The sequence below is a fragment of the Pholis gunnellus genome (assembly GCF_910591455.1).
Source record: "Pholis gunnellus genome assembly, chromosome: 15".
Lineage (NCBI taxonomy): Eukaryota > Metazoa > Chordata > Actinopteri > Perciformes > Pholidae > Pholis > Pholis gunnellus.
Window position 1 is genome coordinate 15,211,942 of NC_136542.1, and position 20,798 is coordinate 15,232,739.

At 44.7% G+C, this 20,798-nt stretch overlaps 1 protein-coding gene across 1 annotated transcript in view; it reads right to left on the reverse strand.

Annotated features, from left to right (window-relative positions):
- The window catches only part of LOC306707614 (connector enhancer of kinase suppressor of ras 3-like), a 45,286-nt gene extending 26,803 nt beyond the window's left edge, over positions 1-18,483 (reverse strand). Inside the window, exons 1-2 of the mRNA XM_079175131.1 lie at positions 18,311-18,483; positions 3,061-3,224 (exon numbers count right to left, since the gene is read on the reverse strand). Of these exons, the coding sequence (XP_079031257.1) occupies positions 3,061-3,224; positions 18,311-18,362 (216 nt within the window). The 5' untranslated portion in view covers positions 18,363-18,483. The remainder of the gene's footprint in view (positions 1-3,060; positions 3,225-18,310) is intronic.
- Positions 18,484-20,798: the final 2,315 nt, after the last annotated feature.

Consider the following 20,798-nt stretch of genomic DNA (forward strand, 5'->3'; position numbering starts at 1 on the left):
AGGAGATCTGCAAGTGCTTAGTGTGGCACTGCCTCTATCCAACATGAGCTCAAAAAAATATACAAATCCACCCACTCAGTCAGTGCTCAAGGAATCCCTGGACTAGTCGAACAGTAGCTGTAGGCTGCCTTCCTCGTGGCACACTTGACATGAAATGGATTGTTAAAACATCATTAAAGATAAGCAAAGATTCTCAGGGAATATATATACGGGGGAGAAAATAAAATAAACCATGTGATGGTCTGGTTTCTCATCGAGTCCTCCACACAGTAGAAGTGGAACTGTGGCACGGAGGCAGTGCGAGTGTTTCCCAGATCAAACGTCTCTCCTGGCTTTTTCATTAGCAGGCTAATCACACAGTCGCAGCGGCTCTAACTGGCCCACAGATGTCCAGCGAGCTTTTGTCCCACACTGCCGGCTGAGCGAAAAAACCATGTCCCGAGCACAAATATGAGGTTCCAGTCAAATGCAATTTTTCAATCTCAAAACAGCATTTCAAGCCAAACTGACGCACTTTCACTGCCTTTTTATAGACATTCAGTTAATCTAGAATCAAGATGGCAGAGGCTGTTTTTGTGTAGGTTCTCGTTGGGGCTCTTTGAAGGGACTATATACTTGTATAAGTGTCCTCTGGAGAAACGGAGAACGGCTATCACAACACAGCACTTCCTGCCCACGCCACAGGCATCACATGGATCTGACTCGACCATAAAAGAGACAAATGTATGTACCGTAGAAAGAGAGCTTGTGCATGCGTGTCTGCTACAATGTGCCATCTAAGGTTAAGCGTTATATTATAAGTCGGGACAGATCACCCCCTAGGCATCGGTAAACTACATTTACAGCAGCTCTGTGGCTCACGGAGCCAGATGATCTGTCATATACTGTATGCTGGAGACTGTTAATGTGTGTGTGTGAATATCGTGCGGTGCAGCAGGACTTTGTGTGGGTCGCTGGGCTCCGAGAACAAATGAAGACGTGTTGGGTTTCAACACTGACTCTGCAAAAGACATCATGGCTCAGAGAAGTCCAGTACAATTAATTGAAATGTTCTCTCTTTGTCCCCAGACAGCAGTTTGCTCTCGATAGCTTTTGGATAGAAGACAAGCATGAGTATGGATGTTTCCTTCAGGGCTGTGGGGTTGTGCGTTAGGCCATTGGTCATCGTGATATAGGCTAACAGGACAGCTCAGGTCCCTGATATATAAAAGGTTAAAATCTTTACAATGTGTGCACATGCTTAAATGTTTAAAAATCAAGGGCAAAGCCGAGTAGCAAAGCGTCACAAAGACGAATGTGACTGCAGCGACAGGAGGAGTCTGACTTGACAGTCAACAAAAAGAGAGAAGAGGGGGGTGGAGGAGGAGTGTGAGAGCTTGTGGGGGGTGTCGGGTGATGGTGGCCTGTGTTCCTGTTGGTAGCAGTGACCTTGCCTCAGTTAAAGCTAATTGAATCGGGGGCCTCACTTCCTCCCACGGGGCCCTGTGGAAGGCCAAGGCCTCCTTCTTAATAAGGAAACCCCGAAAAAGGACAAAAAACATTTAGCCGGACCGCTTCAGTGGGAGGTGAAAGGCTGCTGAGAGTCCAGCATTCCTGGCCTTAAGTTGAATCGCATAAGACTATCAAGTGCATACAAACACACGCAGACACCGTATTCCAAACTAATTTTAAAGAGAGACTAAAGTTCACATGCAAGAAAAAGGGGGGGTTTACTTAAAATAACAAAACCATGCTGAGGAAGCACTTCGGAGGCCAAATTTATGAAGCCGCTCAAGAGAGAAATTATTTGAGATTTCATTGCCATGATGTCAAGGTTCTAGGGGTGAACAGAAATCTGGGCCTGATTACCGTGATGGTAAAAGACGTTGTGGATCACCGGATGTACCATATGGTACATATTCTATGATGAGTAAATCTATCAGAACAAAAAAAAAAAAAAAAGGGCACCCATGTATGTGCCAAGTGCTTCCAGGTGTGCGCCTCCAGTAACCACAGGTAGAGGAGATTCTGTTAACGGGTATAAGACGGGTTGGGTTGGGTTTTCTGGGTTCATGGGATCCACAACCTGGTGAACCTACAGGTTTCACATCAGCGTCAATGCAAGATGCAGCCTCATGTAGGAGAGAGAGAATCTCCAAGTTTCTTCGGTATAAAAAACATGTCCCAAACGATTAATGTAAAGCATTTTTTTAAGAGAGTGTAAAGGCAGAAAACGCTGACACTGATCAAAACGCAGGGACCACAATCTGGGGCTTTTTATGGCACAGGAAGTGATAAAACTCCAAATCGATCCCATCTGCTGGAAAAGCCGCTTCTCTTTCAGTTGGAGCATGGACGGTTTTCAGCACTCTTTTCGTGCTCACTAGTTGAAGGCAGACATATTTTTGTTGGCAGTTCTTCTGGGAGCTCTGATGACGGACAAAAGGGTCAGCTGATTCGCTCCCAGAGTGACTAACAAGAGCCAAACGGGGGATCTATAAGAAAGATGGCTCAGGTAGTAAGAACGACCGGTCTGACGAGACCAAAAGCAAATACACCTTTGCGTTTTTGTGTATTTAGTGTGTGACGGAGACTTAGTAGGTGGAGGGTTCTTATCTATCAAAGTTATCAAACTCTCACTCATTGCGACACGATTACCATCAACTGCCTCTGTAACCTCGCACAGTTTCTAAACGGCCAAAATGGAGCCCAGGGCCTCTTTGACCCGGTCTCTCCTCTTCTTGAGTGACACTGCTGTTCCCCTCCATGTCCTTGGGCTGCTTCGTGTGTTGTGGTGCCTCCACACCCTGCTGAGCTGTGTGGGAAATTATGAGCCTTTCTGCATCGCTGGTTCCTTTAGCTGCCGAACCAGAAACTACAGGCTGGAGTTTTTTTTTGTTTTGGGGAGTGCGGACATTGAGAACGAGGGGAAGGGACAGCGACCGAAAGAGAGCCCCCTGCCTTCCAGAAGATAGTCACGTCCAATGGTTATGCTTTTACCTGTGATATCCCTGCTACTGTATTCTGGATATACGTCACATTAGCCACACACACGCACGCACACAGCGGAGGTCTACTGACCAGAGCGCAGAGCAGATCGACGGCCTCCAGCACCAGTTCCTGGTGTCCAATCCTGGCCACGCCGAGCTCCTCCAGGTCTTGATGCGTGATCTTCAGCAGCTGCTCCCCGCTGATCTTCTCCCGCTCAAAGTTGCTCACATACTGCTGCAGGCTGTCATCCAAACCTGGACAAACGTGACGGAAAAATAAGAGGGATTCATTAGACATACATTGAAAAATACAGAGCGGCCTGCTCTTTTAGAAAAAGATTCGCTGCAACGGTCATTTGCAAAGAGCTCATTGCCCCAATTCAAACACAAAAGTAGACTTCAGCTAATGAGAATGACAGAGTAGTTCAGCTAGTGTGAGTGTGAGTGTGAGTGTGAGTGTGAGTGTGAGTGTGAGTGTGTGTGTGTGTGTGTGTGTGTGTGTGGGTACAGTGCACATAGGGAACAGGTGGGACTGCTATCTTTGATAGACAAACACACCATAAACAGAGTAACGGTTGAGACCTTTTAGTCTGTTGGGCTGGTTAAACAATGGATGGCTATATTTGTGAGCGTGCGTATGTGTGTGTGTGTGTATGTGGGTGTGGGCGTTTCAAATTAACAAATGAGCGTTGAACTTCCAACTGCTTCGGTCATGGAACATACAAGGATGTGACTCCTATTAATATAGTGAACTGTAACCGACTCTTCTGATACTGTAGAATGATAAAAATATACAGTACAGCAGCATAAATAAACTCATAAACTTGTGTGTGTGTGTGTGTGTGTGTGTGTGTGTGTGTGTGTGTGTGTGTGTGTGTGTGTGTGTGTGTGTGTGTGTGTGTGTGTGTGTGTGTGTAGAAGTCAACGCCATCTTTCTCCCCATCAAAGAGCGCACAGAGAGGGGGCAGCTGCAGATACATGGCCCTGTGCCCTGCTTTTCTGAAAGACACACTCACTCCGACCGTACCGCGCGCACACACACACACACACACACACACACTCTCTCGCTCTATCTCTTACAAATAATAATCTTCAGTGCGAGACAGGGTTTGGCTGATCTATTTTCAGTTTGATATTCAAGTCACAGAAAGCGCTGCTTTTTTCAGGAACATGTAACTTAAGAGCAGATAGCAGCATCTGTGTGAGACGTAGAGCATGTAGTTAAATTAAAGACTCGCTGGGTGTGTTCTGTGTGAATTTTGTGAATGGCACCTCATATCGTCACGCCTCGGTGACACTCTCTACATGTGTTACAGAGAGTATGCAAAGAAGGTGATAGTGTGCGTGTGTGTGTATTCATGGTAGTCAAATGCTGACTACACAAGATATTATATTGCTTGTATCAGAGCCCCAGAGTATACGTAAAGAGTATACACACACACTGCTTCAACATGTTATATGCATAACCTGAAAATAACAGTGTTTTTCACTGATTTAAAAGTTATAACCCAATCTATTTTCTAATGCAACACCAAATAATAATGCAGCCCATACCTATATTCTGCATTCATTAATATTTTGTTTTGTTCCGCTGACAACAGAAGTAGAGAGAAAAATACAAATTGAGGTTTAGATAAACATTTGTGATGGACGTTAAAGGCCCTGGAAACTTATTTTCACAGCCAGCTTCTATGAGTGATGAACTCAATATCTTCTGTTGGAACCATTTTGGTCATTTCATATTAGAAATGTTTCCTTTTTTTCCTGCATTTCTCTGTTCCCTTCTCACTAGTAACAAAGCTACGCAAATAAAGAATAGGAGCCGAGTTAGTTGCTTTGTGATTCCTCAACGTTCCGGTACTGCAGCACCTTTGAGACACATTTTTTGGTATAAACTGACAACACAGTAACACTACACATCAGAATACGCTGCATTGGGCTCACACTACCTACATAGGTCTCCCTTCAAGGCCATTCAAATTCCATTACGGCATCAAAGTTCCCCTTGTGACAACAGTTTAGATCCTAAAAAAAAATATCTACGAGAGCTCAGGTCACCTCCACTGAATCAAAGGGGAAATTCCATCATGGCTTGTTAACCATTAGCCTCCACGAGTCAAGTCCAGTTAGGCTCGTTGGATTGTTCTCATTCCTTGGCATGCTAATTCAGAAGCAAGGCTTCGGAGAATTTTAGGCTTAACCCCTGACTGGCCAACAGCAAGGGGATCGTCTTCACATAGTAAAAGACTTAAAAAAGGACTGAACTGGCCTGAACCCACAACAGCACCAACACAAGCACTGGGCCAGTCTCTTAATGCCATCAGATAAAAATAAAGGCTTGGATCCAGAGGGAGTGGGCTGTGTTAAAAAGGCGTATCCTGTGAAAGGGCGCCACTCTCCTCACCAACCAGAATAACACAATATCACCCAGACGGACTAGATATGTGAAAACAGTCTGGAAAGAAACTGCACCCGCTAATTAATGAATGGCCCATCCTTTTCCTCTGAGCTGCTTTCCCTTTCATTCATTCATTGGCGAGCGTTTTCCTCCCACACTTCCTTTCCCTGATCCTAGACGCCTGACTTCAGAGAGTTAAGAAATTCCAGGTCACTCAAGGGTCCAGACTGATCTGCATTAGCTTTGAATTGGAACAATTGTAAGTGTGTTTACGTGCATTGGTGAATGAGACCTACACCACTCGGGATAATTATGCACCGCAAAGAAAACGTACTACTCCCCCACTAAATTCAGGGGCCGTAAGAAAAAGGCAGCACAGCAATCTTTCCCTCTGGACTCAACCATTGACACCTTTTGAGTAAAAGAGGGGTGTCCTTACAGTGGGGCTTATAAAACATGTATTAGGCCTGGATCAATGGCAGTTGGGGTGTGTGTGTGTGTATGTGTGTGAAACTATCAATTTTCATTAAAAGGTAGCGTAACCAGTAAAGGAGATAGAGTGTCACGTCCTTGTGAATTGAGCAAAGAGAGGGGGGGGGGGGGGACAAGGGAGGACTGTGTGAATGCGTTTCAAAAGCCGGCGCAGGATGAAACGCTTTTTGAGGAGTTTTATGGCCTCCGTGAACCACTCAAACCAGAGCAAGTGGGTGTGGTGTGACTGTAGCAGAGGCACAGACACAGAGCACCAATGTCAAATTCACCCACATTGCCAAAAAGCTGGATAAATATCCCCCCCCCCCCCCCCCCAAAAAAAAAAAAACTTCACTGTGAAGTTGAATGAGAGGATACAAACTGCTGTTTTACTAAACAATACTTTCATTGTACTAACAATACTACTCATAAAACCCTGGTACAATGTTGCAATAAACACAATAATCCAATTATCCCACTGAAGAAACAACTTCAGTTTGAGCCGTCAGTTTCTTGAATGAATTTAGGGTGGCATTGTTTAATAAATAGATAGCAAACTAGGAAGTACTCGAAGGCTGCAAAATATGGACTTTATTCTTTTCACAGCAGAAAATTAAATCCTTATCTGGATCCAGATCAGAGTCAAAACAATAAGGAAATGTATTAACAATTGATCCCAAGATATTTTTAGTTGATTAATTAAGTGGTGAAGCATTACATCTGACTCCAGCTGAGAATTTGTCCAGTTTATATTATTGAAAATTAAATACCTTCAGATAAAGGACTGTTATTCTGACAGAAAAGCACAATTTGAAGACATCACCAACTATGGTGGAATTTTTCCGACTGCACTCAAATTCTATCAAAAATGGTCCAACAGTAGCATTGTACACGACAAACCTGTAATGATTGAATGCAGTCAAATGGATTATAGTACCAGTTTCACATATGGTTAAAAAAAGACCTTCCCTGCATGATGAACAAGAGGGCATCTGAACAAAATCTGTCAAAATCTGTGAGCGATAAACAAACACAGAATGGGAGGTGACTGGCAGATGCCAGTATGTTTGTCTCAGTGGGGCACCTGCTGTTCACTGTGGGGTCTTTCTTACCACCCACCAGCTCCCATTCAGTGAACAGTGATTATGAGAAGAACAGGTTATCAACGCAACAGTGTCAGGGTATAAATGGATATGGACACACACACACACACACACACACACACACACACACACACACACACACACACACACACACACACACACACACACACACACACACACACACACACACACACACACACACACACACACACACACACACACACACACACACACACACACACGTCATATTTCTGAGCAGCTGGGAAAGCAAGAACCCCAGAAACTCCAGTCTGGATGCAACAAGTGCAACCAGACCTTGTTGGAGGCCTTGGAGCTCTGCAGCCTACTTAAAGGCTGTGTAAGCACACATTTCTGGCAATGTAAACAACAGAACCCTTCCGCTTGCAAATGGCAGGGCTATTCTTGTCACAATCTCGACATTTGCCATCTGTACAGAAGCACAAAGACAGCAGATTGTGTTTATCGTGGCCAAGTACATGAGAGCGAAGGACCCACTGTGTCTGTGTGATCAGAACGGGTTTGTACATGTAGTCTTACAGGAAGTCCAGTGTTCCGGCAGATCTATGATCAATTTTGATCAACAATGCTTTCAATGCAGCTTTTAGTGGCCAACTTTTGGTTCTCAGGGGTTTGATTACACCGGCAAAGAGCGAACAGTCTTTCACCTCCGACAGAAAGAACGAAACAAGCGCCCTCCTCTTCACCTCCCCCATCTTTCAACCCCTCCCTGTGCTCCCAGTGGGAGACGTAGCCACCCTGTAACACACACACACACACACACAAACAGGAACACACAAACACGCACGCACAAACACAAACCAATATCCCCACTGGGTGTAGAATAGCAAAGCCACTGTAACGCTGCCGTCTTTATTCGTCAGCACGGCCTCTGAACCTGCTGGGAACGGTCAGGAATTTGACTCATTGTTCTCCGCTGAGCAGCTCCATTGTGGGAATTCACAGCACCCTGGCACAATGGTCTCTGGCCGGACCAGGCCGTGCTGTAATTAGAAAGAAAGAAAGAGCTTCTCTCGGCGACTGCTAAGCTATCCCCTAATGCATGACTTCACAGGACAACAAAGCCTGTCCACACACACACACACACACACACACACACACACACTGGGCTGGCCCTTCGAATGGGAGCTGGGAATAGGAGTTACACAATGGTGCTCTACATCTCTCCATCAAGCATGTTGTGTCCTCATCTGTGAGCAGTATCGTAGAATGTCACAGCTTTCTAGGAGACTCGTCACTAAAGTCCGTTCGGAGGCTAATCATCTTGTTTTATGGTTGCTTTGAATAAGTCGTTTCCCTGACAAAGATGAGCGTTACTGTGTCATGTTTCCAGAGACTGGCTGTTCTTTCCAAGATATTCCTGCAGCAGCTAAAAACTGCAATAGTTTTGAACACAGAGAATGAATATCTCTGACAGCTTAAACTGGCTATGAACCTGTGCGACCCGTGTTTTAATCTTACCATCGCTTCCTCCAGCTAACAAAAGGGTGTTTCACTTCATGTACCCCTAATCTAAAAAACAGACAACTACAAAATGGCTGTGACGTGTCCAGAGCGAGCTCGCTAAGTGAGAAAAAGCAGCTGAGGTTAGTCGCTGCACGGGCAGACAAAAGCAGCTCTGTCTCTTACGGGGTGATGGACGATGACTGATGAGAGAAAAGGGGTCAAAGTTGGCGGGGCTGTCTACTATGAGCACTAGCCCCTGGGCTCAGTCAATCTTCAACTCCAACAGCACACAGCCCCAATCACATTGCTGGTAACGTGTCAGCTTTTTAAGTTTAAGCAGGTTACGGGGGGGAGGAGGGGGTGGACAGCTTGGTTAATATTGACTGGAGCGAGAGGAGAGATGACATCTGGAGGTAAAGCAGAGCAGAGCAGAGGAGCGCAGGAGGGTAACGTTGGATGTCCTATGACCCGATACATGATGAGTTCATAAACAGATAAGAGGATAGAGTTATGGAGACTGTCTTTGCAAACCAACCGAAACAGTTGCTTAAGCTAAGGGAGTTAAAAAAAAACTGAAAAACTGGTTGTCTGGGTCACTGAGTCTACAACCTGTAACATCATTAGGTTTTAGTTAAGTTTAAGTTTTTTCCCTTAAAATTGAGGATTCTTGGGTTGGTAAGCAGCATGTATATAAATGCCAAAAACGTGCAGCTTATATCCTGATAAAGGGAAACCTGGAGAACAAGTTCCAGTATTATCCGGGATACTGACTCATGTTCACCAGTCTGATTGGTTTTCTATTTCATTCAAAAGCATTGATCTTTTTGCATGGCAGAAGTCAGGTTTGGAAGAGCAAAATCAAAAGTGCAACATTTTGGTAAATACCGGAGGTTGCCGCCTGGTTCTATATAGCGCAGAGTGCGCTCTGCCCCTCCGGGTGACTATTTTTGAACGCACCCAAGGAAGTAACTGGTAACCCCAACTGTCATTTTTTTTGCACTTCAGATTGTGTACTTAATAAACAAATGACATGTGTTAATGAGATGAGTTAGCTGGTGAACTGAAGCGGTTTTGTTTCCATTTTCCAGAGCAAGGCTAGTCGTTTCCCTCAGTTTCCAGTCTTTGTGCTAAGCTAAGCTAACTAACTCCTTTAATGACGGCTGTTCCATTAAGGTGATGCGTTAAGCCATGCCAATGAGCCAGCAGGCACAGGGCCGTGTATACACAGGTGTAATTAATATCCTTAATTAGGGATGCAATACAGTTTGCTGTTCACTAATTAAGGATATTAATTCCACCTGTGCTCCCCCTGCTATGGCAATGCCAATATGCTGTACAACATTACAATGTATCGTCTTCAAGTAGTTGGTACATCAGCGCGGGAATATTCAAAGACAGGTCTGTTCAACTGTTCACATGCAGCTTATCTTTCTGCTAGAGTGTAGGACAACAACCTCTCAGGCCAACAAAAACAACACCCATTGATCTCCAGCCAGTCGGCCGCTCGGCCACACTGCAGCTCGTTACCACTAGCATTAACACTCACTAAAGAAAGCAACAAAGACCTCAAACATGACTCAAACACCCCCCTCCCTCCCTCCCTTCCTCCTCCCAGTCCTGGTCCTGCTACTCCACCCACCACAATCTCTCATCTTTTCTTTGGCCCATCCTACATTCATATTGTTGCGGTTCCCCCTGTTGACATGTATCCCAAGATAGTCGCAGTGTTTGTGTCTTGAAGGTGCACAATGCAATGGAGACCGTCACTTTTGGAATTTGGGAATGGTCTCATGTTTTTAATCACAATAGATGTTACGTCAATAAGGACACTGACTCTGTGTGGCCTGAGAGTCACAACTGTAATGGGATGTTGCACAACAGACTGCACTGTTTATGTGTCAACAGGATTTCTAAGACACTCACTTTGCTACAGCCTACACATTATTTTCCCAAAGACAAAACTATAATTAAAGACTGTCGCTCTTTACAAAACAGACGGAGATGGAAGGAAAGAGGCAAAAAGAGGGGGAACAAAAGACAGAAAAAGACAAGGAAAGACCAAAACAGAAAATGACCACTTTTAAGAGGCGGCATACCCCATAAAACTTAACCGTCGTAGCCAATGAGACACAAACGGGTCATAGGGGAAAAAAGCTCAGGGAACTCAGTTTGGTGCTTTCATCCCATTGCATGTATGGTGTATGATCAGGGTGGCCCTACACACTGATTACAGAGCAATTTACCAGCACCATAATAGCTGCCTATGGAAACCACAATTAAGATGAACAAGGTTTTGGGAAGGCCCCACTCATTTAGTTTGCCATGGGAATGGTGTGCTAGCACTCAGGCTAACACTGCATGTGGGCACATTTTCTTCCAGAGCCAAACTTAACTTTGCATCCATTGTGCCATTATGTTGTAGGACAATGCTTTTATGAAAACGGAAAGATATGACAGACAGAAGCAAGCTGTTAATTAAACTAAAGATAGCTTCATATCGCCCCTGTGGCTCATGTGGTTGAGTGCAGTTCAATTCCTAATGTAGATCCCCCATAAGCAAATTTGGATAAGAACCCGCTAATTGCTATTAATCTCCCAGAGGGTAACCCCCCCCCCCGAATCTTGTTAAAAAGCCTGACTAAAAAAGTAGAAAGAAAAAGATTCCACTGCCAAGCCAAGAAGGGGATTTACTCGATCACAACCGACAGCGGGTCCATATCTGACCCTGGCACAGTGGAGGTCCCCTTCTCAGCTGTCCCTGTCCCCGGGCTAAACCCAGCAGGAGCGCTTCACTGCGGCAGCGCACAGTTCTTCTAGTGGTCACAATTGTCGCCAACAAAGAGCTGAAGCATTGGCTGGAGATGTAAATAAAGTTAGTGACGAGGCAAGAGGGAAGTGGGAAGAGTTTCCGGGGGGGATGGGGAACGGGGGTTTGAGGAAGTTGTAGGAGGCTGAAGTGGAGAGAGGGAGAGGAGGAAGTGGAGAGGAGAATGTGACCGCAATCCAAAGATCTATTGCTGGCTTGTGTCCAGGTCAGGGGAGGAAGAGCCTCATTAGTTAATCTATCCTCTCCGCAGAAGACCAACAAAAACAACAAAGTGCTCACGCCTCACAAAAAGACGCATACACTGAACACAGAGCGACAAAGTCAGCTTTCCCACGAAAATTCCTAATGACACATAATATGACAGAGAGGAGCAGACATGATGTACACTTGAAGAAATTATGCAACGTAAGACATCACTATGCGGCCTGCGGGCCTTCGCCAGCTCATCCCGTTGTCCCTACTGCGGGGGGGGGGGGGGGGGGGGGGGGTGAGTCATCTTCAAAGAAAGGTAGCAATGACGCGAGTGTGTCACCCGCAGCACGGGATGCCTGTGACGCAGCCATCGGGAACACACATTCACACAATGCAGGTGGTGCTGTGGTTACTGTACAGACTCAAGATGTGTCCTTATGTTTGGTTTTGATGCTCTAAAACCAACGATGGATTCTCCATGAACACACACGCACTCTCTCTCTCTCTCTCTCTCATGCTAATCTCTCTCACCACAAAAAAAACACACACACCGCCCAGTTCCAGGTGAGGTTTGTTTGTGCTCTTGCCAGCACCTGTTGTGGGTCTCCCTCACTGCCGTGACATGTTAAGAAAGGGACAGTCGTGTTCCTATAAATGATGAATGTGCTGTTGACTGGAAATGGTGCCACATACAAACAGGTGGAAAGGCAGGTGAGAGGCTTTCCCCAGCTCTACACCAGAGGAAACAAAAAGGACGGATCAACAGAATCTCCTATCATTGTTTCCTCAGCTCCATTATTTATTTTAAAAAACGAGGAGCCACCACTCCCTGCTTAAACAAATCCACACTATCCTACAACCTATTGAATTGAGATCAAGGGAACTAAATTGTTTTGTCTGACACTTTCTAACTTTCAGCCTTGAGTCAAGATCGGCTGAGATATGATATCAGCTTTGTCAAGTTCCAGCCTCCGGCAAACACGTAGAGGATTTGAAAGTTCAGTGGGTTGACAGAGTCCACTTTGATAAAGCACAACAGGGTGGATCTGTCACGGCTGACCTGTCTTCTTATAAGTTACCTGCATGTTAGACTCTCTGTCTGTTGGGAGAGAATAAAGGAATAAACAACATGTGTTTTTCTTGAAGAGTGAGCTGTGACATTGGAAGTTCAGAAGAAGATGGATGAAAAGTGAAAGAGATCCTCTGGAAAGTAAGAATGACTTCACTGCTATTCATTTGTGGAGTTTTCTGTGGACTCCCTTGGTGACTTTTCAAACATGGCAAAATGACAACAGAAGCTCGGCACAGTTGTTTCCCCGTATCAGCGTAATAGAGTTATATGCGCCTTTGTGTGCTGTAGACCTGCAAGGAAAACCACCCGTAAAAATAACCACAAAGAAAGTATGGGGCTTCCCTTTAATCATCCAGGTGTTGTTGTTTTTTTGTTTCATGGTTAAAACAACTTTCATCCATTCAGGGTGCCATGCTGCTCGTGGGCCTCGGTGCTCATCAATGCACCGTCGATGCTGTGGAAACACAGACTAACCCAATACAGCTGCCTCATCTATCAGCGGTCTCTAACGTAGCAAGTAAACAAGAGAGCTGACGGACTCGGAGACTCGGCACAACAAGTGAAAACACAAGCACGGAGACCGACAACCAGAACAGCCTCAATGCAAATACGTATTTCATTCCAACGCAGTGTAAAATGCAAATATAAACATGGAGTGCAAAACGAAAGCCAGTGGATTATCTTTAAGTTTAGTCATAAGGTTGTATTTCCTACCGGGACGGCAGTTTTAAACGGTGTGAATAGCGAGACAGGAATTCAGTCGGTCTCTGCGAGAGGACCGGGAAAACATGGACAAGTCTGAACACGTTCTGAACAAGCTCTGATCTGGCATCCGCCCAAGTGCCCGGCTCAACCCAAAAGTGGGTAACAGTTCATAAAAAGATACACATCACTTCATAATCATAATGACATTACACTCCCATCGCAGTGTAAGCCGGTGGCGGGATGAAAGAGCTTTGTGTGTATTTGGTCAGCGAGGGGGGGGGGGGGACCATCAACGTGTTCGTGTCCGCGTTCGGTATTTTAAATCCGTTAAAAGCAACTGGTGGCCCCGGACGACACAAAGGACATGTGTGACCTGTTTTGACTGCTCATTCGCAGAGCGGCTGGTTTGGTTTGGTAGGGGTTGACTGCATTCCTCTCATGTCCTGTGGTTATTTGAGCATAACTGCATTAGCGGTGCTTTGATAGCAACACCAACACAGCCATTCACTTGACTTTTCCTTCTCTAGGGGAGTTTAAATCACCATACAAGCACAGATCTGGTGTGGGAGCAAGTGGAGCGTTTATTATATAGCTAAAAAAAAAAAAACTTTAAATCACATGACTGTGAGAGTGAAGCTCATGACACGCAATAAACCAGTTAGTCTGGGCAGGCTCACGAGAGGTCAGTCAGCATGTAACCCGTACTTGCACTTGCACCCGCTGTGCCACCTCAGGTTGGAGCTTTTATTTCCTGTGGCTTAAGCATGGCACTTCGCAGGCCAATGCTCTTAGGGAACAGCAGGGGCCAAGTAGCTTGCAGGTCCGGCTAAGCTGAGATCATCTGAGAGATTTGCGATGCACATTTTAGATTTGAATAAAAAGCAAACTGGTCTAGCCCCAGGTTGGCAGGCAAACAAGGTGACACTCTGTCTCCCTTTTCCTGGCAACTGACTGAGCGAAGGACTGTTGGATATGCGTGCAAATGCAAACTGCTTTTGGTTTACTGATGACAAATCATCACCCCTGTTCAAGGGATGTACACATGAGGGATCATGAGCGCGTGCTGCCCGAACACAACAGCAATGCTGAACGCATTGCCTTGAAGCACAACTCTCAATCACCGTACCAAAACCTTTAGATTGATTAAAACACAGACCTTTGTTTTGTCTTTGTCTCCTCGTTGCGAGATTAGAACGGTGACATTAACTATTGATGATTTCTGTAAAAGTCCCCATATGTGAGAGCTCCTGGGGCTATAAGGCTGGGACACCAGGCCGTGTGAGAAACGGGCTGACAGGAACGAAACCACAGCACTCCCTTTCAGTCTCCTCTCCCCGGGGGGAATCCTCTTACAGCACTTCCCCTGAACTCTAAAGGCCATTTTCTATGCAAAGGTAACATGGTTATCTGCCCATCAATGGAACACAATAGGTACATTTGAAAAAGCTGAATGGCTGGACGACTGGACTTTCAAATGAATAAATTGTTTCAATTTGTTACTTCCTTATACGTGAGGCCACCAGAAGGGGCGTACAGATTTACGCTGCTCTTAAATGCATATATGCCTTTGGAGGCCATCCTAACACAGAACCTCACTTGTCCGATAGAGCCGGCACGATAAAGAGAGGCGGTGGATGCCTTAATAAGGTTGAGGTGTCTGCAGGACGTCTGTTCACGCTCCCGTTTAGGAAGTCTCCGCTTTAGCCAGATAAGGATCACGAGCCATCATTGCTCACACCTCCGCTATCATCTCTATAGATAAGGCTGCTGAAGGTACCCATCAGTGGAATCACTCGGCATGTGCGGACTCAAGACACTGTGCTGTTATTTTCTGAAGCACACACACTTGGTCAAAAAGACAAAAGCGCATTCAGCACGTTTGCCACCTCTCTGACAAGCTAATTGCCTCCTTGGCACTTTGGTGCTACTCGAGAGGCAGGATGCAGCAGCAACAACACAGAGACACGCTACTACTCTTTAAAAGTTTCCATAGACATCAAACACGCTTTATGATGTGGTGAAGGAACACGTGTTCAGCCTGCATCTGGCCATTCATAATCAAGACTTCTGGATATGGGTAACGTTCACACACACATCACTGATAAGCTACTGAGAGGAGGGCATGAGAACAGGGGGGTGAGATAGATGTGGGCCACTAGATCAACGGGACTTCAATGACTTCTTGCTTAAAATAAACCCATCACGTCCTTAATCCATGTCCAAAAACAGGGCTTTGACATTTGATTGGCCGGCGTGTAAGTATAGAAAATGCTGGAGGATATCCAGCTTGTACTGAACTGCAGAGTCTGACTTGTTAAAGAAGTGGATAAAAGCCAGTCTGTCAGACAGTAGTTGTGCATGTTTGGAATGCCTTGTTTAAACTTGGCAGTCGTACTCTCCATAACTACACGGGGCACAAGTGGGGAGGAAAAAAAAAGAAAAAAAGAGAGAAAGTATTCATCTTATTTCGGGCTAAACATTCCCAACAGTGCCAGCCACTCTCAGCCGAGGCACTGCCAATGAATGGCATGTGGATTCAGCACTATATTTGGAAAACGACTAGCAGCACATGACTTCACTTTTGACTTTCTGGACATGTGCATGTGGGTCACTGTATTAATGTTACTGTAGATAGTTCTTCCTTATTGAATTGTTAAAGTGTCACACAAACCCAAAATGTAATCATTTACTGGTTAAAAAGAAAGCATAGTCCCGTGACTTGTATGCTGTGCTGTGTGTATGCCTGTCCCCCCCCCCCCCCCTAAGGGTAAGCAGTCCCACACATGACATGTGGAATACCTATCACACAACACCACAGGTCCAGCTGGAAGATCAGAGCTTGTGGTGAAGGAAGTGTGCTTCAGGGCAACTCCAGTCCCTCAAAACAAAAAAACCCAAATGTGTTTAAAATGAAGGAACCAAACGCCCTTTCACTGGCAATAAACATCCACCAACCGCTGCTTGATCTCCTCTAACAATGCAAGTGATTAACAACAGCCTCAATACACAAAGAACAGTCCCTGTCCTACTGAGGAAAACAACCTGGGGCAAAATGAGAGTGAGGGTCTTCTTCATACAGTGCCTGTCTGGAAAATGTTTAATTTGACTTCTTTCACGCAGACGCAACCGCTCTGGAAACACCCGTGTTTGCGGTTGGTGTGAACGGGTCAACACGAGGCCACGACCCTGCTCTCAAAATGGATTGTACTTCGGTGTGACGCTGCTTGAGTCAGATATGAAAGGAATTACACAAGTTGTTTCCTTCAGTCAAACATCATCGGTGATTGCATGCTGTGTTGTGGCCGTGTGCGCTATACAGTGGCCTCTGAGGACAATACAACCCTGTTGAGGACTAATAATATATAAGATATGAAGTCTTAGAAACGTTCATTAAGACTTGACTGACCCGGGACAGACCAATCGGTGATCTGTGGAGTGGTTTTAAATTATGACAGCTAGCGGCGCAGTAGTTTGTTAGTTGAGAGCTCTATTTGTGTTGTGGGTCTGACGGCTTAGAGGCAGATCCTACAGGCTTCTCGCAAAGTAATTGTAGTCTACACCCACCGACAACGCCTCTAACCGAAGCAAATGGCTGTTCGGCCTTGCTGGACCACAATGGGGAAAGTTAGATCTCTTTGGGATGACTTTGCAAGGCTGCATCTTCTGCTTTGTTGAGTTCGGAGTGCACAAACAAAGCGGCAGTGAGCACTTTCGGTTAAGTTAAATTCAGTACAACCCTGAATAACAACGAGAGAACTACCTAATGGGCCTACTTACCCACCACTTGGTAATATGAATGGTAAATCCCATGTTACTACACCGGGTTTGTAAAGTGAAGGTGTTTTATGAAATGTCCTCATGCATAGTTTGCGGTCATTTCCGTTAGTTTACTTCTACCGGGTTTGTAGGAATCTGCAAATCCACCGGTTAAAACCTAACGGAGACAAATGCTGAGTCAGATTTGTGGGAGACTGACAGCAATGAAGCCTGACTGACAGCAATGGGTCCAGTGTAGAAAACTAATCCCCCATCCAATGCGTGCCCTGGCCCATGCCTAACCCTTCCACAATCCCCTTTAGCTCCCGACTACCGATGAGCACCGGCAGGCAGGAGTCAATCAGCAGATACTGCACCACAACACCGTCATAGTTCCAAACAATAACAAATAAGAGTTTACCCTGAGATACAAAGTATGGGATTAAAAAAAGGAAGTCCCTATGATTTGTTTTGGGAAGTTTCCAAATGTCCTAAACTGTAAGCAAAGACCAAGAGCTTCATCCCACTGCTGGCGATATAAACAGCCCATCACTCCTTTTGGCATTAAATACAAACACTCTTCACTTTTATGGGTTTGGAACGACAGCACTCTCTTGACTACTTCCATCCATACTTAACATACCATTTGGTGTTGCTCACTAGACATACCTCTGCTGTGACTGAACCCAGGTTCAAACTGTACTGATGTCATTGCCATAGCAAGCATTCCTCTGACCATCTGCAACAAGTATGGTTTAATGAAGTCTCAAGAAGACCAAAAAGCACTAAAACAGATCAAAACAGAGGGATCGATAATTGTGACTCCTTCAGAGGGAGCAAGACTGGTTTACACACCAGGGCAGTGACTTCTTGAGGGCAACATTAAAGTGAGTACTGGTTACACACCAGTATTACATAATTAAAAACAATGAGTGTGAAGAGAGGGTGCATCGGGCTGTGACTGTGTTCACTCTCTTTTCACACTAGTTCAATGGAAACTGGTTTTGGAGAAGAGAGGGAAACCACTGCCAGATGAGAGTCTGTGGTCTAAAGTGTTAACATTACTGACTTAGGGATTTCTCAGACAGATTACACAGCTAGCATGAGTGAAATAGCTCAACTTGCTAACATCTGTAGGAGTAAAAGAAAACGCAGTGTCCCATTGTTAAGCGCTTCAGCGGAGGTATGTTGTCACACAGGAGCGGTTTCTACGAAACTAGCGCGAGATAACTGAGCAGCCACTCATATTAGTCGAGACAGAATAGCAGCGTTGTTGTTAACGGGTTAGTTTAAATTTAAATTAACGTTACAAACTAACTGCTCCAGACTTACCTCTCATCCATTCGATAACTTGCTTCTGCGTCCACTTTGTTATCGGCTCCATGGCTTCTTGAACACAACACAGAGGCAACAAAAGGTGCCAAAGTTTGGCGACGTGGTTGTACAATTTAAATTAAATAAAAAATATGCTGTCACATTGTCAACGGGTCGGTGCTGCTTGTCTGTTTGTGTTCACCCACTAAACAGCTCCGTATACGCGCGTGAGTGGAGGCTGGACTGAAATCTCCTCACCGCCTCGCGCTGAGATCAACGCTGCGTTCAGGAGCTACCGGGAATACTGGGATAAAACACGATCGGGGTTACAAAGAAACGACCAAACAAGCCCTGTTTATGAATGGATGCATTCATTGTGCATGTTTATCGGAACAAACTGTTATCAGGATATATACCTCCCTTTCACGCGAAAGTCTTTATTTCTTGACTGATTTTATATACTTATTTCCGACAAAACCACTTGAACACCAAACAGTCAATCCCAATCTGGAATGGGAGGAAGAGTTTACGGAGAGCACCTGAACGTGGCGTATGATGTCGGTAGTTTCTGTGTGTTCACCGCCCTCATTTGAAACTGGAGGTGTGTAGTTCCACATAACAGTGTGCTGCCCACTTTATATTGTGTTGCTCCTGAAAATAACTGTCCAAGAACACAGATTATACTGTGAGTCTGTCAACATAATATAAATGGCGAATCACAGTTAATAATGTCAGTGCATAATTTTGTACAAAGTACATTAAACATCTATATTCATGGGTCATATTGGTAATGCCTACTGACATGACATTACGTCATTATTGTTTCATAACCTATTTTTCAATCAAATCTGCAGTCATTTAAGAAAAAACCATTCTTTCCACTAAAGTAAATGTGGCTCAGTGCTGCTCTCTGTTGGTGACTAGCCTCTTTGCAAATCATATACACACGTGTTCACATTGGCTACAATATCAGTGACTAATTAAGAAAAAATCTATACAGCCATCCCAGAGACCCAGTTAGAAAGTTACTATTGTCTAATGTGTGTGTGATTGAAATTTCTGAACAGTAAGTTGACTGATGTAAAACCCTTTGGATTGTTATTTTCTCTCCTCGGTGACAATATCTGATGTATGATCATAAAGAATTTACATTTGACCAAACATCATCTTATTTCCTTGGCTGATATGGTGACATATGCTATATGTAACATGTAGACTGGGATTAGTGATAGCAGGTGTACAGGTTTATTGTGTGACACTAAAGATTAGAAACCATATCGGGTAGCGTATGTGTTAGGAAACATAAAAATAAAATAGAAACCTTCTTTTTTTGAAACAATATGGTTGATTTGAATGTATATGCTAAGTGTTGAAACTCCAGCATGTTTTTGCTATTTGCCTTCCGTTAAGAGGCTTTGCAAAGTTGATAGTTTTACTATCATGGTTTGTGACATTAAGTAACCTCTCCTGGCTTATTGTTTTTTAACAATCTGAAACACACCTTGCATGTGAGAGTCCCGGCCCTTCCCATCACTCCATTACTGAACAGCTGGCAGCTGTTGTGCACTCTGTACTGTAATCAGCTGCAGAAGCTCGGCTGTTATTATACCTGGGCACGTATCAATTTGCTCGTTTCCTTGCTGCCGAGACATATTTTGAATAGGAGTCCTTTCTTTAGATTAAAGTCATTTAGAGATTTTTTTCTCCACTATAGGTTAACCAAGGTAATTTAGGTGACGACTGACAGGTAGAATGCCCGAGGTAAGCTTTTATAGAAAACCAAACATGAAAGAAGGGAGGGTGAGCCTGATTAGCACATTATAAGACAAAAAAGAAGCAAAGATATCTCTATTAAAGCACAGCATGTCACTCAAGTTTTACCACTGTTTACGAGAAAGAGTTTAAACACAGTTTTCTAGAGTTTGGCTGAAAACTATACAACAAATTGCAGTTTTTGGTGACTAATGCCATTTGAAGCTCTTATACTTTTAATCTCCTTCAAGGCAAGATTTACAGTATGTTTGTGTACACTGTTGCCAGGCATCACAAACATTTCTGACTGCAGCAAACGGGAGACTCAGATCCACGATCAGTTCTCATGGGAGTGGGCTGCATTGCAGGGGATCTGGGTGGTGTGGAATTCAGGGGAGGTCCTCCCTGATAGGATTAAGTGAATCATGGGATTGTTGTGGAGGTGAGGCGGAGGGATGGAAAGGGGTGTTTGGTCGGATGAGGAGGAGATGGCAACTGGGAAACTGGAAGGTCGGTATTGGTAACCCTATAGTTGTGTTAGGTTAGAAATACAGAAATAGTTCAAACTTCCTCATGCAAAAGGTCAGTTTAGAGAATCACAACGACCACGCATCAGAGCAACTTCGTTATTCACAGCGCCCAAAAACAGTGAAACAAAGACTGGTGAAGATAAGCAAACTCGGCATGATCTCGCTTGTATTCTGTGTCAACATTTATTTCACCCTCAAAATAAAGGAAGTTCAGTTTTGGCAGT